The sequence below is a fragment of the Papio anubis genome, chromosome X (genome assembly GCF_008728515.1).
Source record: "Papio anubis isolate 15944 chromosome X, Panubis1.0, whole genome shotgun sequence".
Classification (NCBI taxonomy): Eukaryota; Metazoa; Chordata; class Mammalia; order Primates; family Cercopithecidae; genus Papio; species Papio anubis.
This window is the reverse complement of record NC_044996.1, coordinates 29,670,072-29,692,317: the sequence shown is the minus strand read 5'-3', so window position 1 is coordinate 29,692,317 and position 22,246 is coordinate 29,670,072. Positions and strand designations below refer to the sequence as shown.

The 22,246-nt window shown below is 36.8% G+C and overlaps 1 protein-coding gene across 2 annotated transcripts in view; it reads right to left on the bottom strand.

The window, feature by feature from the left end:
* TENM1 (teneurin transmembrane protein 1) overlaps nucleotides 1–22,246 on the bottom strand; it is a 385,367-nt gene that overhangs the window by 319,846 nt on the left and 43,275 nt on the right. For both annotated transcript variants that reach the window (XM_009198225.4, XM_017954358.3), the window contains exon 2: nucleotides 19,774–20,012. In XM_009198225.4, the coding sequence (XP_009196489.2) occupies nucleotides 19,774–20,012 (239 nt within the window). The remainder of the gene's footprint in view (nucleotides 1–19,773; nucleotides 20,013–22,246) is intronic.

The window sequence follows — 22,246 nt, the reverse complement described above, 5'->3', positions numbered from 1 at the left end:
TTCTCTTGATTTCAGATTATTTGTGTTCTGCCTACTTGTTAATTTTTAACACTATTTTATTTATCTTTCTATTATTTTTGTTTCTTACTCCATTAATTTCTGCTGTATTTTTCTTATTTCCTTTCTTGTGTTTTCTTTTAGTTTATTTTATTGATTTTTCAGATTTGTTTTGTTTCATTTTATTGATGCGAATTTTCATCTTATACAAGGTTTAATAGTATTTTAACATGTGGTGTGTTCATTATAATTTTTTCTTAGATATTTAAAAATTTTATGTTTTATTTCCCCTTATACACAAGAATTGTTTAAAATTTAAAAAAATTACAGATGGAAGGGCTTTTCTGGTATTTAAGTATTCTTATTAATTTGTACTTTCATTTCACCATAATCTGGTAATGATGTTTGTATTGTTTCTGACTTATGAAACTCACTGAGTTGTTACCTAATATTTGCTCAAATTTTGTGAATGTTTTATGAAACCTTGATAAGAAGGTATATTCTCTAATATCAGGGTGTTAAGTTCAATACATAGCCATACGACCTATCTTGACCAAATATTCTTCCTTATGAGTGGGAGCTAAACATTGAGTACACATGTTCACAAAGAAGGGAGAAAGAGACACCGGGACCTACTTGAGGGTGGAGAGTGGAGGAAGATGAGGATTGAAAAACTACTTATCAGGTACTATGCTTATTACCTGGGTGACAAAATAATCTGTATATCAAACCCCCTTGACACACAATTTACTTGTAGAACAAACCTGCACGTGTACCCCTGAAACTAAAAGTTAAAATATTATTAAGAATTACTATTATAATACATAAAAAAGGATCTATCTTATTGATTTTGCTTTTTTAGGTCTTCTTCTATATATTTACTATGTTTTGTCCACCTAACATGTCTTGAACTGAAAGTGGTGGGTCAAAATTTCCTAATCTAGTAGGGCTTATGAGTATAGTATTCTCTGAGTTCTTTCATGTTTAACGTATTTTTCTATATCCTTAATAATTAAAGAATAACTGGTTTGAATAAAATCCTTGGCTCATACTCGAGTTATTTGAAAATTCTGGCCGGGCATGGTGGCTCCTGCCTCTAATCCTAAGACTTTGGGAGTCCGAGGCAGGTGGATCACATGAGGTCGGGAGTTCGAGACCAGCCTTACCAACATGGAGAAGCCCTGTCTCTACTAAAAATACAAAAAATTAGCTGGGCGTGGTGATGCATGCCTGTATTCCCAGTTACTCAGGAGGCTGAGGCAGGAGAATCACTTGAACTCGGGAGGTGGAGGTTGCAGTAAGCCAAGATCGTGCCATTCCACTCCAGCTTGGGCAACAAGACCGAAACTCCATCTCAAAAAAAAAAAAAAAAAAAAAGAAAATGCTGCTCTACTGTTACCTTGCTTTGTCTGTTGTCAAGATGTCTAATGCTAATCTGATTTTCTTTCTTTCACAAATGATTCCTCCCACTACAAGGTCTAGGGATGATTATAAATAAGAATTTAAGTTTAATATTTTTAGTAGCACATGACTTGGAGTTGATAGTTTTGAGTCAGTTTTTGAAGGTACTTGGAGGTAATTCCAAGGTATTAAAGGTTGTGCCCTTCAATACTTACAGTCAGGCCTATTATTTCCGGAAAATTTTCTTTGATTATAGTTTTAAATATTAGTTCTATTTCATTGTTTTGTTTTTCTTCTTTGGGAACCATTAATATAATTATATGTAGTTTGTATTTCTTTGACTTTGCCTCTAAGCAATAATTATTTTCTCTATTCTTCTTTTTTTTTTTTTAAATTTATTTATTATTATTATACTTTGTTAGGTGCTATGTATAACATGCAGCTAGTTACATATGTATATCTAAAGTATGTTAGTCTGTTGCACCACCAATCTCTGGCTATTTGTCAGGTGGCACTCCCAATGCAACCTCCCCCTCCCCCTCCCCATGATAGCCCCTGCATGTTCCCCTTCATTCAAGTGATCTCAGTTCCCACCCCATGAGTGAGAAACACAGGTTGGCTTTCTGTTCTGTGATAGTTTGCTAAGAATGATGGTTTCCAGTTGCACCATGTCCCAAAGGACACAAACTCATCCTTTTTTATGGCTGCATAGTATTCCATGGTGAATGTGCCACATTTTCTTAATCCAGTCTGTCACCATGGACATTTGGGTTGATTCCAAGTCTTTGCTATTAATAGTGCAATAAAACATACGTGGTGCATGTGTTCTTATAGCATAATTTATAATCCTTTGGGTATATACCCAGTAATGTATTATTGGTCATATACATCTAGTTCTTAGATCCTCTGAGGAATCGCCATACTGTTTTCCATAATGGTTGAACTAGTTTACAATCCCACCTCAACAGTGTAAAAGTGCCCTTATTTCTCCACATCCCTCTCCAGCACCTGTTGTTTCCTCTCTGGATCTTTTAATGATCGCCATATTCTAACTGGTGTGAGATGGTATCTCATTGTGGTTTGATTTGCATTTCTGATGGCCAGTGATGATGAGCATTTTTTCATGTGCCTGTTGGGCTGTATGAATGTCCTCTTTGAGAAATGTCTGTTCATATCCTTTGGCCCACTTTTACGGGGTTGTTTGTTTTTTTCTTGTAAACTTGTTGGAGTTCTTTGTGGTTCTACATAGCCCTTGTCAGATGAGTAGATTGCAAAAATTTTCTCCCATTCTGTAGGTTGCCTGTTCACTTGATGGTGCTGCTTTGCTGTGCAAGCTCTTAGTTTAATTAGATCCCATTTGCTTCTAATTTGCTTTTGCTTGCTTTTGGTGTGTTTTTAGGACATGAAGTCTTTGCCCATGCCTATGTCCTGAACAAAATGCCTAGGTTTTCCCTAGGGATTTTTATGGTATTAGGTCTAACATTTAAGTCTCTAATCCATCTTAATTAATTTTGTATAAGTGAGTATGAAAGGATCCAGTTTCAGCTTTCTACTGATGCTGTACCAGCACCATTTATTAAATAGGAATCCTTTCCCCATTTCTTACTTTTTCTCAGGTTTGTCAAAGATCAAGGCTGTAGATGTAACGGTATTACTGAGGACTCTGTTCTGTTCCATTGGTCTATATCTCTCTGTTTTGGTACCAGTACCATGCTGTTTTGGGTTTCACGTAGCCTTGTAGTATAGTTTTGAAGTCAGGTAGTGATTCAGCTTTGTTCTTTGACTTAGGATTGTCTTGGAGATGCGGGCTCTTTTGGTTCCATATGAACTTAAAGCAGTTTTTTTCCAATTCTGTGAAGAACCATTGGTAGCTTGATGGGGATGGTATTGAATCTATAAATACCTTGGGCAGGCATGGCCATTTTCACTTAGGTGACATTCTTCCTATCCATGAGCATGCTGTTCTTTCCATTTGTTTGTGTCCTCTTTATTTCACTGAGCAGTGGGGTTTGTAGTTCTCCTTGAAGAGGTCCTTACATCCCTTGTAAGTTGGATTCCTAGGTATCTTTGAAGCTAAATTGTGAATGGAAGTTCATTCCTACCTGGGTCGTTTGTCTGTTATTGGTGTATAAGAATGCTGGTGGATTTTTGTAACATTAATTTGTATCCTGGAGACTTTGGCTTTTTGAAGCTTGCTTATCAGCTTAAGGAGATTTTGGGCTGAGACAGTTTTCTTTAAATATACACCATGTCATCTGCAAGAGGTATGCACTGACTTCTTCTTTTCCTAACTGAATACCCCCTGATTTCTTTCTCTCTTTGCCTAATTGCCCTAGCCAGAACTTCCAACACTATGCTGAATAGAGTGGTATAGGTGCATCCCTGTCTTGTTACCAAAGGAATTTTTCCAGTTTTTAGCCCCATTCAGTATGATATTGGCTGTGGGTTTGTCATTGGCAAATAGCTCTTTTACATTTCTTGAGGTACGCTCCATCAATACCTAATTCTATTGAGCCGCTTTTAGCATGAAGGGCTGAATTTGTCAAAAGCCTTTTCTACTCCATTGAGATAATCATGTGGTTCTTGTCTTTTTGTCCTGTTTATATGCTGGATTATGCTTTTATTGATTTGCTTAATGTTGAACCAGCCTTGCATCCCAGGGATGAAGCTCCACTTGATCATGGTGGATAAGCTTTTGATGTTGTTGAACTGGTTTGCCAGTATTTTATTGAGGATTTTTTGCATCGATGTTCATCAGGATGTTGGTCTAAAATTTTTTCTGTTGTGTCTCTGCTGTGTTTTTGGTATCAGGATGATGTTGGCCTCATAAAATGAGTTAGGGAGGATTCCCCTTTTTCTATTGATTGAATAGTTTCAGAAGGAATGGTACCAACCTCCTCTTTATACCTCTCTGGTAGAATTCAGCTGTGAATCCATCTGTCCTGGACTTTTGCTGGTAGGCTATTAACATTGCCTCAATTTTGTTTCCACTATTGGTCTATTCAGGGATTCAACTTCTTCCTGGTTTAGTTCTGAAGAGGTAAGTGTCCAGGAAATTATCCATTTCTTCTAGGTTTGTTTATTTGCAGAGGTGTTTATAGTACTCTCTGATGCTTAGTTTGTATTTTGTGGGGTCGGTGGTGATATCCCCTTTATCATTTTTAATTAAGGCCGATTTGATTCTTCTCTCTTTTCTTTATTGTCTTCATAGGTCTGTCAATTTTAGATCTTTCAAAAAACCAACTCCTGGATTCATTGATTTTGAGTGGTTTTTTGTGTCTCTATCTCCTTCCAGTCTCTGTCTTTGATCTTAGTTATTTCTTGTCTCTGCTAGCTTTTGAATGTTTGTTCTTGCTTCTAGTTCTTTTTGACCATGTATACAGAGTGTCAATTTTGATCTTTCTGCTTTCTCTTGTGGGCATTTAGTGCTATAAATTTCCTCTGCACACTGTTTTTAAATGTCCCAGAGATTCTGGTATGTTGTATCTTGTTCTCATTGGTTTCAAAGAACATCTTTATTTCTGCCTTCATTTCCCTATGTACCCAGTAGTCATTCAGGAGCAGGTTGTTCAGTTTTCCATGTAGTTGAGAGCTGTTTTGATTGAGTTTTTAGTCCTGAGTTCTAGGCTTGATTGCACTCGTGGTCTGAGAGACAGTTTGTTATAATTTCTGTTCTTGTGTACATTTGCTGGGAGGCGCTTTATCTAAATTATATGGTCAATTTTGGGAGTAAGTACGATGTGGTGCTGGAGAAGAATGTATATTCTGCTGGATTTGGGGTGGAGAGTTCTAGATGTGCTCATTATTAGGTCTGCTTGCTGCAGAGATGAGTTCAATTCCTGGACATCCTTGTTAACTTTCTCTGTCTCATTGATCTGTCTAATGTTGACAGTGGAGGTTGAAGTCTCCCATTATTATTGTATGGAGTCTAAGTTCCTTTGTAAGTCTCTAAGGACTTGCTTTATGAATCTGGGTGCTCCTGTATTGGGTGCATATATTTAGGATAGTTAGCTCTTCCTGCTGAAGGGATCCCTTTGACCATTATGTAGCCGCCTTTGTCTCTTTTGATCTTTGATGGTTTAAAGTCTGTTTATCAGACTAGATTGCAACCCCTGCTTTTTTTGTTCTCCATTTGCTTGGTAAATCTTCTTCCTCCATCCCTTTATATTTTGAGCCTATGTATGTTCCTTATGTGAGATGGGTTCTCGATCACAGCAGACCGATGGGTCTTGACTCTTTATCCAGTTTGCCAGTCTGTGTCTTTTCATTGGAGATGAAGTCCATTTACATTTAAGGTTAAGATTGTTATGTGTGAACTTGATCCTGCCATTATGATATTAACTGGTTATTTTGCTCAAGGTTGATGCAGTTTCTTCCTAGCCTCGACATGGTCTTTACATTTGGCATGTTTTTGCAATGGCTGGTACCGTTGTTCCTTCCATGCTGAGTGCTTCCTTCAGGGTCTCTTGGAAAGGCCTAGTGGTGACAAAATCTCTCAGCATTTGCTTATCTGTAAAGGATTTTATTCCTTCACTTATGAAACCTAGTTTGGCTGGATATGTTCTGGCTTAAAATTCTTTTCTTTAAGAATGTTGAATATTGGCCCCCACTCTTCTGGCTTGAGAGTTTCTGCCAGAGATCTGCTGTGAGTCTGATGGGCTTCCTTGTGTGTCCCACCTTTCTCTGGCTGCCCTTTAAGATTTTTTTCCCTTCATTTCAACTTTGGTGAATCTGACAATTATGTGTCTTGGAGCTGCCTTCCAGTAGTGTCTTTTTCCCGTACTCCTGACTTGCCACCCACCCTGCTCAGGGTTGGGGAAGTTCTCCTGATGATATCCTGAAGAGTGTTTTCCAACTTGGTTCCATTTTCCCCCTCACTTTCAGGCACCCCAATCAGACGGAGATTTATTCTTTACATAATCCCACTTTTAGGCTTTGTTCATTTTTCTTCTTTTTTCTTTTTTGTTTTCTTCTCGCTTCATTTCATTCATTTGATCCTCAATCGCTGGATTTTTCTTCCAGTTGATCGAGCCTGCCACTGAAGCTTGCATTTGTCACGATTTCTCGTGGTCATGGTTTTCATCTCTTTCATTTCGCTTTATGACCTTCTTGCATTAATTACTCTAGCCATCACCTCTTCTTCCACTTTTCAAGATTTTAGTTTTGCGCTTGGCAATGTAATTCTCCTTTGTTTAAGAAATTGATGGACTGAAGCTTTCTCTCATCTCACAAGTCATTTTCCGCCCAGCTTTGATCCTGTTGGCCATGAGCTGCTACCCTTTGCCGAGATGCCTTATTTTGAATTTCCAGCTTTCTGTCTCTGCTTTTTCCCCCATCTTTGTGGTTTTATCTGCCCTGGTCTTTGATGATGGTGATGGTTTATGTAGGTGTCCCTTTCCTGTTTTGATAGTTTTCCTTCTAACAGTCAGGACCCTCAGGCCTGTTGGAGATTGCTTGAGGTCCGACCCTGTTTGCCTGGGTATCAGCAGCAGAGGCTGCAGAAGAGGAATATTTCTGAACAGCGAAAGTGTACCTGTCTGATTCTTTTGTTTCAAGGGGTATACCTCACCCTGTGAGGTGTAGGGTGTCAGAATCGTTCCCAGTGGGGATGTCTCCCAGTTGTGGGCTGGCCCAGGGGTCAGGACCCACTTGCGGCAGTCTGTCCGCTCAGATCTCAGCCTCCTGTTGGGAGATCCACTGCTCTCTCAAAGCTGTCAGACAGAGTCGCTTAAGGCCTGCAGAGTTTTCTGCTGCTTTGTTGTTGCTGTTGTTGTTGTTGCAGTAGCTGTGCCCTGTCCCCAGAGGTGAGAGTCTACAGAGACAGGTAGGGTTTTGAGCGCTGTGAGCTCCACCCAGTTGAGCTTCCTTACAGCTTTGTTTCTAAGCCTCACAGCAATGCATACGCCCTCCCACAAACGCTGCTGCCTCCTGTCGTAGATCATAGACTGTTGTGTTAGGCAGCTGAGGGAGGCCTGTGGGCTGGGACCCTCCCCGGCCAGGTGGGATATGATCTCCAGTGTGCCTGTTTGCTTAAGCGCACATTGGGGTGGAGTTAACCATTTTCCAGGTGTTGTGTGTCTCAGTTCCCTACAGGAAAGGATTCCTTCCTCATGCTTCCCAGCAGGTGAGTAAGCTTTATTCGCCTCGTTTCCCCTGCCTCGCCTGGTCATGCAGCTGACCAGCAATCATCACCGGCACTCCCCAGTGAGAGATGAACCCAGTACCGCTGAAATGCAGAAATCACCGGCCTTCGTGTCAGCCTGGCGCTGAGTTGAGACTGAGCTGTTCCTTATTCGCCATCTTGTCTCCTACTCTCCTTCTCTGATTTTTCTTACACTTCTTTCTATATTTCAAAATCATTCCCTTTGCTATTAAAGTGCCTTTCATCATTGCATCTTTTTTATTTTAATATCTTTTCTCCCTTTGTCATCAGTCAGTATAGTATTCATTTTCATGATGGGTTTATCTTTTTCTTCAATTTATTTCCTGAGTTTAGTCAACTCTCATTTTGTACATTTCTGTTCTGAGTTTTAAACTTTACCATTTGAGCCTTTTTTATATCTTCAAATGTTTGTTTAAGGCTTCTTTATTAGGACCGAGATGTTTTATTGCTGTTTTTTTCTGCTTTGGGGTTGGCTATTAGAAGTTATTTTTTAATCAAGTGAAATGATTAATTCTTATTTTCTAGTTCCTTCTTACAGAGCTTTGTGTAGGTGTTGTCTCCCTTTTATGTTCATTCTGAAATATTTTAGTTTCCTGGACCAGTAATAGGAGTTGTATGTAAATAGGAATCAGGAGTTTGGTGACTTATTAGATTACTATAATTATTAGTTCTTATTAAAGTGTAGCTTTTAAAAATCAATAATGCCTTTTGGGTAGGGGGTTTGGTAGATCGCTTAATTTTGTGATTCACTTTTATTTTTGCTGTATCCTGAAATTATATCTCTTGCTTTCTTCTTTCTCTTCACCACCAAACCTCCAAGGGACATCTCTTCCAAGTTAATGACCCCATGTCCTCCGAGGTTGTGCCTTCCCAAGGCTACCAACTTTACTTCTGTGAACTTTAAAGCACATTCCTTTTAATTTTCAGTAGCCATTGCTCTCATATACCAGGTCTGAGATTGTTCAGACAATTTCTTAACGGGAGTAATTCTTCTTTTTAATGGGAGTAATTTGATCAATTCTGCCATAGCTGGTCCCTAGCTCTCATATCTTCTTTTCCATTCAGCCTCTATCTGACTCTCAGTCCTGGCGTGGGCTGCAGAGATAACTCTGTGTAATTTGGGTGCTTATTTCTCTACCTATGTGTAATTTGAAGTTTGTGGAATTATCTGTCTCCTATTTATGTTATTGAGTGGGTTACAGGAGGTTTTACTTCCTTCTCTTGTGCATTTGAATTTCTTTTTGAATAAGGGAATGGAGAGATTTGGATTTAAAAGGCCAATGTTACCCTATGGGAACTCAGAACTCACTGTTAATATTTATTTTTACATTTATGTAATACATATGCAGGCACACATACCTGAACATTGTGTACCCAGTATCTATAACACATTCATTTGAAACAAGTCTCTAATAATGGGTATGAAATATAATTTTACTGTGTGCTGTTCTTTATGTTCAGCTCCATGCATCTATGAGAGAATCATCCATGGTTAGGGCCATGATTTGTAACTGTGGATAAATCCAGATGTACTAACAGAGTGACTGTGTGGTATTATTAGGCATGTTTTCCTGCCCTTCACATAATTTCTCCACCTAGATTTTTAAGGCTTGGAAATTCATAGTGAGTATCTCACTTCTTTGGCTTAAAGTAGTGATGGCAAATATATTTCAACTTCTGAGTTGACTCTAATTGCAGAACTTAGACTTTTTTAGAATTAAGACTTTGTCTCCTGATAAAGCGCAAATTACCTAACAGAGATGTAATACACTTATCTTTTTTATAGCCATTTACACCTCAGTGTGAATTATCTTATTACGTGGCTTCAGGCTTAAATATCTACATAGGAGGAAGGCAGATAATATAAAAGAGTGAAGCGAGTAGGATGGGTATTTGATGGACTGCAGCATTCATGGTCCTATTTAGCCCCAGTTAACGGTTCTCATACTATTTTTGCGACACTAAAGACTGAAATAATACTTGACATATAGTAGGTAGTCAATAAATGCATGGGGAAATGGGAGAATGCAGGGCCAGGGATGCCAGATCTATTTTTAAAGAGAAACAAGAAATTTTATGTAAAATCTCTTGACATAAGATTCAATTCTGAATTCAGGTTTTGTTAGGGAGTAGAAGACAGGACTAAGTTCCTGATTTGGGGAGGGAAATACAAAGGGAGATTGAGACTATGGGCTTTGGTAATGAAACAGAACAGAACTGAACCGACAGATTGAAATAGTAACTGAGCCCATGACCTCAGCCTCATTAGCGAGAATGCTACTGAGACAGTCAGTGAGTAATCCAAATATTTTTATTTCTTTCCTACCTACTCAAATCACAAGACATATGCACTGTAATTGCCTATAAAAATAGAACTATATTCTTTAATTTGCTATGCATGCTAACAATGAATTATGCTTCTTTTAGGTCAAAATATGTCCCTACCCCTGGACTCCATAGTCTTCATTTTGTCATTTTTTGAAAGTTTATTTAACCGTGATTGCCCATTGAACCTCTTATTTTTAAAATTTAGTGGTTTTTTTTCCCCTTCTAGTTAGTGGGTTCTACATTTAATAGTTCATTCATTCAAATGACTAGATTGTTGCCTATCAGCAAAAAGATTTACATGATGGCTAACCCAAGTTACATAATGGCAGAATTTGTTCAGAGAAACCAAACTAAAAACATACAGAGGCAGGAAGAGAAACCAAAGATACTAATGGTTTGTTTGGGTTTTGTACAGTCTTAGAACAGGCTGTGTTTTAGGCTTGACAAAGAAAGGATCTATTTGTACCATCTGGCTTTCAAATACTCCCACAGTCTCCTATGTTGGTAAATCTTAAGTAGTGCTATCTCTACAACATCCTATGAGATAATATTGAAGCAGGTGCTATTATAGCCTGGAGTAGCATTGAATATTTCCAGTCCTTTACCTTTTCCCACTGGTATAAGAACTTTCACCTCCAAAAAGCCAAATAGTTCAATTAGGTTCAAAAGTCATCTGATTCTTCAACTACTTATGGACTGATTGAGGCTAGATTTACCACTACAATCAGACATTTAAAAAAGAAAACCTTCTTGACTCTCTGCTAGGTGGTACAAAAACCAGTGAACTATTTGTTAGCTTCAGAGGATTAGGGTTCAATAGGTTTCTATGTCTGGAGGTAGCACATGATCTTTAACAAAACCACTCCATTTCAAAAATTTCCACTTTCTTTCATAGTACAATATACTTGTCCCTAGTTTCTTGACAGCTGGTATCTCTCTCTCTCTCTCCCTTTCTCTCTCTCCTCTCTCTCCTATGCATTGTACAACTAGTATTAACTTAGCTGCTTTTTATGAGTAAAATCCAAAATCTTTTATCTGCTCTCTTTATTTAATGCTATTTTCATTTAACTCCAGAATTTTATTAGTTAATTCTGCAAAGTATTTGTGGATATGATATATATAAAATATTGCATTATTGTTATTTGCCATATTTAATATCTATGCTTAATTAAAATTAAAGTTCAAAATCAAAGGAAATGTAGATTCTTAAGTGAACAAAGGGCAAAACTGAATTAAGAATGTTGAATAATGGGCTATTTGATTTAATGAAACCTATGACTACCAAAGAGTGAAGTCTGCTTTGTCTGTGTAGCACAGAATGGTTGCAGTCAAAAATCACATTTCTATTCATTTTTGACCAGAGCCACAGCTAGTTGATCTCAGAGCTCAACTACTTCCTCTGGTATTCTATGTATATATGCTAGCCTACAGTTTCCTGATCATTTGATCAGGAAAGCTCCTTTAATATGAACCAAATGAAATAGAAGCAAGAGTTCTTTTCAAAGTGCCAGATCATATGTCTTTTCTTCCTGTTAAGAATTTCCCATTGTCACATCCAACCCAATAATCAAACATTTGTGAGGCCCTTCCTTAGAAACTCTTGACATAACAATTATTCTAGAAGTTAACTATAACACGGCACATAAGGTCTACGTTAATTAGACTGGCAACGCTTTGATGAGACTTTGACCAGTAGAAAATTACAGTGGGCCATCTTGGATCCTCTTAATTTGTTCATTACTGACCCATAGAGAGGAGTAGTAGCCCCAAGGAAGGTGTTCCTGAGATGTTACACTGTAATCTGAAATTCCACGTGGGTCTTGCCTGTATGGAGGATCCCATATAAAGTAGTGCTATTATTTAAACGCTATCTGTACTTTGGTGTAATTTGTTAATGGGCTTATAAGTCTACCCAGGAAAGACTACCTTGTGGGATCATACCTAGACAAGAATCTAGCCTTCCATGAACAAATGATTCATCTGGAAGGAACTCCTCATCCCTATTCCTTAACTAGGTCCAAAATATATAGAAGAATCACATTTTTTCTGCTCTGAGTATGAAATCTAAAATTCCCATAGATCTAAATAGAAATCTAAAATTCCTCTCTGTCCATCTTTTCTTGGCTTTTCAGCTCGTTCACAGCATAACTCCCCTATAATATCATGAAGATCTCTAGACACTTGGGCCCATCTCTTGTTTCCCATGCCATCAGCTTCCTTGCTCTGTTATTCTTCCTTCCTAAATTTTATTCTTTGGCTGATCATTGCAAAAACTTTGTCATCAGCAACTATATGTCCTTATCCTTTTTGTCTTCTTGCTGAACTTGCCTTAGAAGCCTTCACCTTGATTCAAACAATAAATAATCCTTAATTACTCTTCTTGAAACACTATGTACTCAGCTTCTCTACCTCAGCCCTTTACAAATGTTTTAGTCTTAGTACTTCTTTATTGCCCTTAAAAATCATTGAAGATGCCAAAGAGCTTTTGGTGACATGAGTTATATCTATATTAGAAATTAAAATTGATAAATTTTTAAGTGTTTATTGATTTATTGAATATATAGATACCATTTCATTTTAACATAAATGACACATTTTGTAATAAATAATTATACAGTATTTTGCAAAACCCAAAAAATTAGTGAGAAGAGTGGCATTGTTTTACATTTTTGAAGATCTCTTTCATGTTTGGCTTAATGAAAAACAGGTGGACTCTCATAGCTACTTTTGCATGCAAATTCTTGTGATTTCACATGTCATGTGGTCCCTGAAAAACTGCACTATACACTCCTGAGAGAATTACAGTAAAAGAGATAAATAACACTTTTATGGTATTATGAAAATAGTTTTACTTCATAGATGTTTTGACAGGTCTTGAAATTCCTAGTGGTTGCTAGACCACACATTGAGAGCCACTATTTTATCTTCATCATTGAATGTTTTCTTCCAATCTTTCTAGTTGTTTCTTCATAGTCTTCTTAACAGATTCCTTTTCCCTGGGCTTCTTGAATACCAGTATTTCCCAGAGTCCCAGTCTTCATGCTACTATTTCCTTCCTACTCCCATGATTTTGGTGTCCTCAAAGGTAGTTACCTCCAAAGTTTCAGCACCAAATATTTGATAATGTTCTAGGTGTCTCTACGTGTATGTCCATTTTCACCCTTAAGCCTCTTCCTTCCATTTGCTATCTATCTTGACTAATAGCATCACCATCTACCCAGTTCCTAAGCCAGATAACACCATTCTCTCTCCTGATACATCTTATTAGTCACTAAGTCAAGTGAGTTTTATCATTTAAATATTTCTCCATTCCATCTCCTCCTTCTCCATTTCCAGAAGTTTATGCTCTCACTATCACTCATCTGTATTACTATTATAGTCTTCTAATTTATCTCTGTGTTTTCAATTTTACAAACCCATCATCCTGCCTGCCAAACCCAACTGCAATACTGCCATTAGCGTGATTTTTCTAAATGTAAATCTGAGCAAATAATTGTCTTGCCCTAATGAAAAACCACAAAAACTCTCCATTTGTTCTTGGAATAAATTTCAAGGTCCTTGCCATGGCTTAAAACGCCTTCCATAATCAGCTCCTGCTTACCATCTTCATTTCCTGCCACCTTTCTGTATCTTTCCTTTTTTGCTTCCCCAGGTATTGCAATATATCTGTATTTATTAAAACATATTATGCTTTTTAACCCCTCTGTGAAGCAAATATTGCTGAACCCTAAATGGATAAGCCCCTACCCTGTAAGATGCCACCTGTTAGTGTTGACTATGATAAATTTTGTTGGTGATCTGGCCCTCCCCACTCTGGTTGTTCTATATAAAAATTTAGTCATATTTCTGAAGTTTAAAATGGGTTAACCTGCCATCTGTTTAAAAGCCATTGCTCTAATTTAGTGTATTCTTATTCACTTCAGAGTAAGTATAGCTTAACGACTTATGCAATGTGGGTCTAAAATATTCACATATCTATGTATGTACTATATATACAATTTGGGTGGAGAGAAACTGAGTTAAATAGGAGCTAAATTTCTTCTTTATGAAATATAATTCAAATTATTTACTGTGAAGTCATAGATTTCTTGAGAAATTTTTTTTTGTCTGAGTTTGCATGATTGATTCTTCCTGTTCTAAAATGTCTTAAGCATGCAAAACTCCAAAATGACTAACCTCCTGTCCAGTTCCCCTTTATTATGCCTTCCAGTAGATCTTTATGTATTTCACAGAGTCTCATTTTAATTTTCCTAGCCGGGTTAAGAAAGTGCTGTATGAGAAGTACTTAGTAGAGTGACTGCCTCTCCTTGAGACAATAATCTCTTGATGCAATACATATATTTAGTATCTACTACTCGTTCACCCAATAAATTATTTCTCTTACTCAATGTCTTAAATACACAACATTCTGGAGTTCTAAGAAAAAAAAATAAGTATGGTATTTGCCTTTCACCAAGATGCCCTTAGTCTGAGCAGCAGGACCTAACTCTGATTCTAGAAATTAGTTGTATTTGACATAGATTCATCATGTCATTTTAGTATGTTTAATTTGGATTGGATTTATACTTTTATTTATGGCAGACAAGAGTGCCACTTAACATGGTGGGATAAAACTTATGGAATATATTATACCGAAAGGTGATGTAAGAAGAGTCTACAAATCTTTTTTAAAGAAAGGTTCTGATAAATGCATGGATAGCAGATTTATAATTAGACTGAAGTTATACCACCATTTTCCAGATCCCTGCTTAGAGACATTGCTAGAAGGTTGGTAGATTCGTGAATAGGAGGAAAAGTCAATGCTAATACAAAAACCGTCAGTATTATCATGATTGGGTCTATAAGAGTGAATTGGAAGAAGTAATAAGTATTAAGCATGACACCAAAAGGATTGATAATGGTCTATAGGATAATGTGAAATGCTTTTTAGCATTTTATGCTGAGTCATTTCTTGAATGTTATAAGCTGTAATGCATTTTAATGAAAATGTGTTTCAACCTAGATATAGTCTTCAGATAAAAATACAAAACCATCTGAAGGGTCAAAACATCATAGAAGAGGGATATTAGTAAAATAAAGGCAAAGTGACAGCTATTTCAGACCAGGTAGAATGAAACAACAAACTCATTAGAGGATTCTTGTGAGACAGACATTCATGCTCTGAAAAATTGTTTTAGATGACTTTGGAAAGAAGGGAAACAAAAGCAGTTCATGTTAGGATGAATTATATCCTCATTATGCTTACCTCAGCTCAAACTAAATAATCTTCATAATAATTCTATTTCACTAATAATTATCATTAATCTTTATTCAGCTATGCTAAGCAATGTCCTGAGTGTTTTACAAGCTTCAACTCATTTAATTATAAAGACAATCCTTGAAGAAAGTATTATCAACATTCCCATTTTATAGATGAGGAAACGTAGGCACAGAAACATTAATGAAGTTGCTAGTACTATAAGTGAAAGAGTTGGGCTTTGGTAAGCATATTTATCTACATTTAGCAAATACTGTGTGAGGGGACATTTTATATTTAGATTTAATGGGGCAAAACTCCATTTCTATCCTCTCTGTTAAAAAAATCTAAGTTCTTGAATTTTCCAAAGTCAGAACATGCCACATTCCACTTTATTTCTTCCCTGTATAGTGAGGTATTTGCACTTTCTTTTTGAGACGGACAAAATGAACACAAACCACTCCTTTCATTCTATCATTTTCAGCACTCTTTTACTCCACTGTAGTAAACCCCCAAAATAGGGCAATTTGGGCCAGTGCAAAGAAGCAAAAAAAGCACTTGAATCTGTGCTATTGAATTTTGCTGTAGAGAGCTATGTGAAGTAGGCCCTTTGCCCTCTTGAATAGTTTCATCTCTAACCTTTGGATCAGAGAACTGGGTACAAAACTCTATCTCTTCTAGTTCTATATTGTTAATATCCATTGTGGTCAGCTTTCTACATGTAGGCTATATAGTATGTCATGACAAAATTTATGGACTGAAATTATTTCATCTGCACAGTTGGAATACTACCTGAATCCCCTGAAGGTGGTATGGATTGCTACTAATCTCATGGCAAAGGAAAAGGATCATCCATATCATTAACTAATGATAATGGGTATGAGAGCCAGAAACCCCTACTCTTCAGCTCATTGAATGCAACAGCGCACTTGACCCCAGGCATACTGTATTCATGTGAGTTTCTATGCATGTGAGATTCTGTAGCCTCTTATACAATCTGCGCTGACTGTGAAGAAACTTGATCAAAACATCAAAGTTTGCCAGAGAAGCTGTGTTTGTGCCCTTCACAACCATTGATGAAGTATCTTAACCTCACCTTCTCTTGATACCTTGCATATGGTCATCTGTCTTCCTGACTACTACTTCATATGGCTTATTTGTAAATTCAAGCAAATGTGCTTCTGACTGGCACTGATACATCACTGATGCCAAAATATCAGAGAGGATGAAGCATAAGGACATATTTTTTGATTCAGATGGAAAATATTACAGATTTATGAGGAAGTGATGACAATAGCTATTCCATGGTATCTGTATATAGTCAGTATGTTTCCATGCCTCTCTTCACCAACTTTTTTGAATTCAAAACTTATTCAAAGAAATAATTTTTTTCCCTGATCCAAAAGGTATACTGGGTAGGTGTGGGGATAAGACTGGTTGGCTGAACAACCCAGCTCTGGCTTTTCACGTGCTGGATTTCCACTGCTTTCCAATGACCACTTACAGAGCTATAATGCACAGAATGACTATTGATGTCCCATTGATATCGATGCGATTTCCCCTAGTGGATTAAGGGCAGCACAGCATACAGCCATTAGTATCTAAAGGTTATGTATAATGGATAATAGAGGAAAATGAAATAGCAGAAAGGAATTTGCACGGGAAACAGAAGCAGCAAGTAGTTTCAGTGAAAGATTTTACTTGGGTTATACAGCAACTGCAAATAGGGATCGAAAAACAATGATGACTTACAGACTCAGCAATAGTCAAGAATGAAATGGTTTCATATTTTGAAATATAATACTTTTTTATTTCAACCACAGAAACCCATTTAAAAATCATCTTGTATATTATAGCTCTTATGTGCCATCTTTCACCTGAATGCCTATTTATGAATTTTTACTCTATCCTTCTGAGGTGGTCACCAATATGGCACAGATGGGATAAATCAAGAGAGATTTTTACTGACTTATCCAGTCACATACTGTCTAGTTCATGACAGAACCAGGAACAAAGTTCCAGTGTTTGCCATAAACATCTTCTCATATTGTACCCATTCAAGTTACTGTGCCAGCATTTAGCCTGACATTTCTGCATCTAAAAAATCTCCCAGTAAAAGATTTCAACAAATATTCCTTACCAATCAACCAATCTTAGTGGTACTCACCATGGGAATAGATGACTTGGTATATGTAATTGAATTTGTAATTTAATAAGAAAAAGTATCTGGTGGATTTATTCAGTAGACTGAGAAGTAAACAAGTTATAAAGTTTACTTCAGTGCTAGAAGAGCAGCAAGGTCTAGCACTCAAGAGTCAGTCTGCTCTGGCTTGAAGCTCAGCATCCTTGTTTCTCTGCAAGGCACCCTTTAATCTCAAAAGTGGCCTCTTAACACTCTATGTGGCCTCTTAACTTTGTTGTGCCTCAGTTTCTCCATTTATAAAATACATATGTATTGATAGCTATCCTTAAGGATTGTTGTGAGAATTAAATGAGCTAATACAAGTAAAGAGCTTAGCATAATTCATTTTTTTCAACAAACTTTTACTGAAAGGTCTTATATGTACCAGGCACTATTCTTGGTGCTGAGATACAGCCACTAACAAAATTGTTAATTCTGGAAACTAGTGAATTTTAATCGTGAATAATAATTATTATGGTAACAATGGTAATAGTAATGATAATATTTAACATTTATAGGCTACTTACTATATTTCAGGCACTACTCCATGTGCTTTACTTATATTAACTCATTTAATTCTTATAACAATCCTATGCTATAGGTACAATTTTAAGCCTATTTTACAGATGAGGAAATGGAGACCTGAAAAGGTTGCCCAAGGAAACATGCCTAATAAGTGGCAGAGGTCTGTAAAATCCGTGTTAATAACTATTGAACTATACTATCTTGTTTCCATGCCAAGTTGATAGGCCATTGTTTATTCTATTAAAAAAGACAGTCCTTGAAATAACTGAAATGTTCCATTTTTACTGATGAAATGAATAAATATATAACTAAGTTAAACAAGTTTCAGAATATATAATAAAAATTTGATATGGGAGTGGTCATAATAATAAATTTAAATAGAAAATTAGTATTAAACATGGTAGAAACCTAAATAAAGGGATTGCTATTACTTGAACTTTTTTATACCAAGGGTTAGGGCTTGTATCTAAAACATTACCTCTCAATATAGTAAAAGTTAATAGAAAATAACTCATAAAAAAAGTTTAAGTATAATTGAGCGAGACCATTTTAAAGGGACTCTAATGTATTTAAACTTTTTATATTATTCCTTATTTTGAATGATATATTAAAATCATGTTTAAGTTGTAGGACTTTCTCATCCTTTGCCTCCATCCCTTCAGCAGTATTTCTCATTAAGGGTCACTACAAACCAAATAAACACATATGTTGGGTTATCCTGAAATGTCTGAGATAAAAGGCACAGTTTTGATATTATAGGATAATATCGTCCATGTTAAATAGAAGCATTGTTCAAATATATTCAGCTTATGTGATGAAAATATAAAAGAGAGAATCATGAACATCAGCACAGGCTATGATCCTATACTTTTTACAACATCAGTGACCTCCCTACAAAATATAGCCATTTATTTGCTTACCATCCACTGGTCTACGATGTCTACACAATCTCATTATGTGAACTTTTAGATTATTCTCATTTTAGATAAATAGGAATCAACAAAATGTACTTTATTACTTATAAGAAAGTCTAAGTCTCTTTTTATCTTCCACTCAGAATCATATTCATTGTGTCTTAGTGGGTAGATATGCTTCAATTAGGTAACTGGGGTAAACCTGAAAATAATTTACTAGGAATATACCTGGATAGAATTTGTTTTCTACAATGATGTTCTATTCATTCTAGGAATAGTGCTGCCACAAAATGTACACATTTCTTAAGTCAGCTTACATTTTAGACTGCAGAACCACTCAAGAAAGTAAATTAATATTCAGTCACAATAAAATGCCATCCAGAAAAATCAATACAATTTGCTACCAAATGAGGGTGACTTTAATCAGGGTGTCTCAAGAACAACAACATTTTTCCTAAAAGTGGAAAGAGCACCTTATAACTGCTCTCTGCTTTACTTTTCAAGACATAGTAATCACACAATTTTGCAGTCATTTACCTAGTGAAATAAGAACACATTTTTTGGTCACAGTGTAAAAATCTGAATCTTGGGAAGAAATTATGTACTGAATTTTCTGATAGCTTCCAAATAACTGGGGCTTTAATGAAATTGCTACCTGAAAATTCTGTAGCAGTATTATTGTTTAACTATAATTTAAGGAGCTATTGTAGATTGGTACTTATGACTTCTAATGGGAAAACCATAACAACCTTTTAATTGTAGGGAAAATGGTTAACTACAGTAATTGCAATCAATAAGACTGTGTTAGTAGTATAAATATTTCTTCTCAAAGAGCATTCCTTACTCTTCTCAGCAGTATTTAAGGTTAGGAAGAAAAAAAAAGAAGAAGAAAATCAATTTGTTATAATACTAAGCCTAGGTCCAAATTTGTACATTCCAGAATAGAGAGAAAAACCCCCCATTCCCACCACAAGCAAAACAAGACTTTGATTAAGAAGAAAACTGAGGCATGACAAAAAGGACTTACCAATCACATAGGCTAGTAACAAGGCCAAAGTCACTGTGATTGCAGTGGCGCTCAATGCTGTGCACTTCCAGTTGCAGCACCTGTAAGGTTTGTTAAAGGTAAAGGCAGGTCGGGAAAAGGTGCTTCGAGGAAGAGGCCTGGGAGGGGGCGAGTACACGGTATTGGATGTCAGAGGGTAGTTCTGACTGGCTGCACTGAAGATCGCAGAGGAACCAGATCCATGTTTGAACAGGAAATGCCTGTGAAAGGGAAACACAAGTTTGAGCTATGAAAACCAAAGCCAGTTGCTACAAGTTACAAAAACACAAACTCCATTAATTTCAAACAATCATGCTATAGCTGAACTCAAGGGAACTGGATGGGGCTCAGCAACATTTTCATATACCTAAGAGGTAATTTTAAATTGCCCTTGTTATTCTCTTTCTTTTCTTTGTCTTTTTTGTTTTGTTTTGTTTTTAAATCTAGACCTTTAAGAAACAGGCCTTGTGTTCCCCAATTTGCTGGCTAGTGAGTGCTAATATTCCACATTTGGTGTTACACACTACACCCTTCCCTTTCATTAAATATGATCATCAAGAGTTGATTCAAAACCAGAGATGTATCATTAGGCATTTTGATCATTAGTATGGCCTAGACACCAGTGTTTGAGATTATCCTCACTACTAAACTTTAGAGACTAGCTTCACAGTCATATTTTCATTCAACATCTTATAAAAATTATCAAATATACAGCCAAGTTGAAAGAATTTTATAATAAACAACCATATACTCACTAACTAGATTCCACAGATAGCATTTGACTGAACTCACTTTGTCACATACTTATTCATTTCTCCATTCTTCTCTCCATCTGTCAGTTTTTAGTTTAGTTTTGTTTTTGTTTTTGTTTGTTTGGTTGGTTTTGTTTTGAGATGGAATCTTGCTCCGTCACCAGGATGGAGTGCAGTGGCATGATCTCAGCTCACTGCAACCTCTGCCTCCCAGGTTCAAGCTATTCTCCTGCCTCAGCCTCCCGAGTAGCTGGGACTACAGTGCATGCCACCATGCCCAGCTACTTTTTGTATTTTTAGTAGAGATGGGGTTTCACCATGTTGGCCAGGATGGTCTCGATCTCTTGACCTAGTGATCTGCCCGCTTAGCCTCCCAAAGTGCCAGGATTACAGGCGTGAGCCGCTGCACCTGGCCAGTTTTTAGTTTTTAAGCATTTTGAAATATGTTGCATACATCAGTATACTTCCCTTCATATATTTTAACTCACATTAGCTAGTTTGATATTTTTACAAATTTTAATGTAAAATTTATGCACAGTAAAATGTGCAGTTTTATGTGCACATTTGCTGAGATTTGATAAATGCTGTCACCTATGTAACCCAAACCCCTATCAAGATGTATAACATTCCCATCAAGCCAAGAAGTTCTCTTCTGTCCTTTCTAGGTAAATCCCTATTTCTATCCCCAGAGGAACCACTATTCTGCATTTTTTTCCCACCAGACATTTGTTTTGCCTCTTGTAGAACTTCATGCAAACAGAGTCATGCTACTGTCATGTTTGAATTACTAAAGAAAGATCGTTGAGTATTCATGACTTTTGTAATATGGGCATTTTGTAAACAGTAGTAATGTATTCACATGGAAGGAGTTGCCAAAAACAAACAAATAAATAAATAAAATTGCATATACTTCTTTTATACTTGTACAACAAATAAATAAAAGTACTTTTATACTTGCTGAGTGCCAAGTGTTGTTCTGAACACTCATTAGTATCTCATTTGCTCTTTACTCATATGATATAGTGTATAATATTATCCTCATTGTGCCTTTACAGAAATGGAGACCAAAACAGGTTAAACAACTTGCCCAAATTCACCTAGCAAGTGAAGGACAGAGCTAGAATCAGAATCTACGTCACTGGGGTTCCAATGTCCTTAATCTTTTTTTTTTTTTCTTTTTTTGAGACGAAGCCTTGCTCTGTCACCCAGGCTGTAGTGCAGTGGCGCAATCTCACTGCACTCCAGCCTGTAACTTCCAGATATCACTGCACTCCAGCCTGTAACTCCAGCTCACTGTAACTTCCACCTCCCAGGTTCAAGTGATTCTCCTGTATCAGCCTTCCAAGTAGCTGAGACCACAGGCACCTGCCGCCCTGCCTGGCTAATTTTTTGTATTTTAGTAGAGACGGGGTTTCACCATGTTGCCCAGGCTGGTCTTGAACTCCTAAGCTCAGGCAATCTGCCTGCCTCAGCCTCCTAAAGTGCTAGGATTATAGGCATGAGCCACTGTGCCCGGCCAATCATTTTTCATAAACTTTTTTCTTTTCTTTTTTTATCTTTAATTGACATATATAACAATTGTACATATTTAAGGGGGTACATATGAGACAAGAATAATATAGGGTGGTTTCAGGAGAATAAAAAAATTTCAGGCAGCAGTTTCACATGATTAGAGGCTATGGGCTATTAAGACCCTGAAAAAC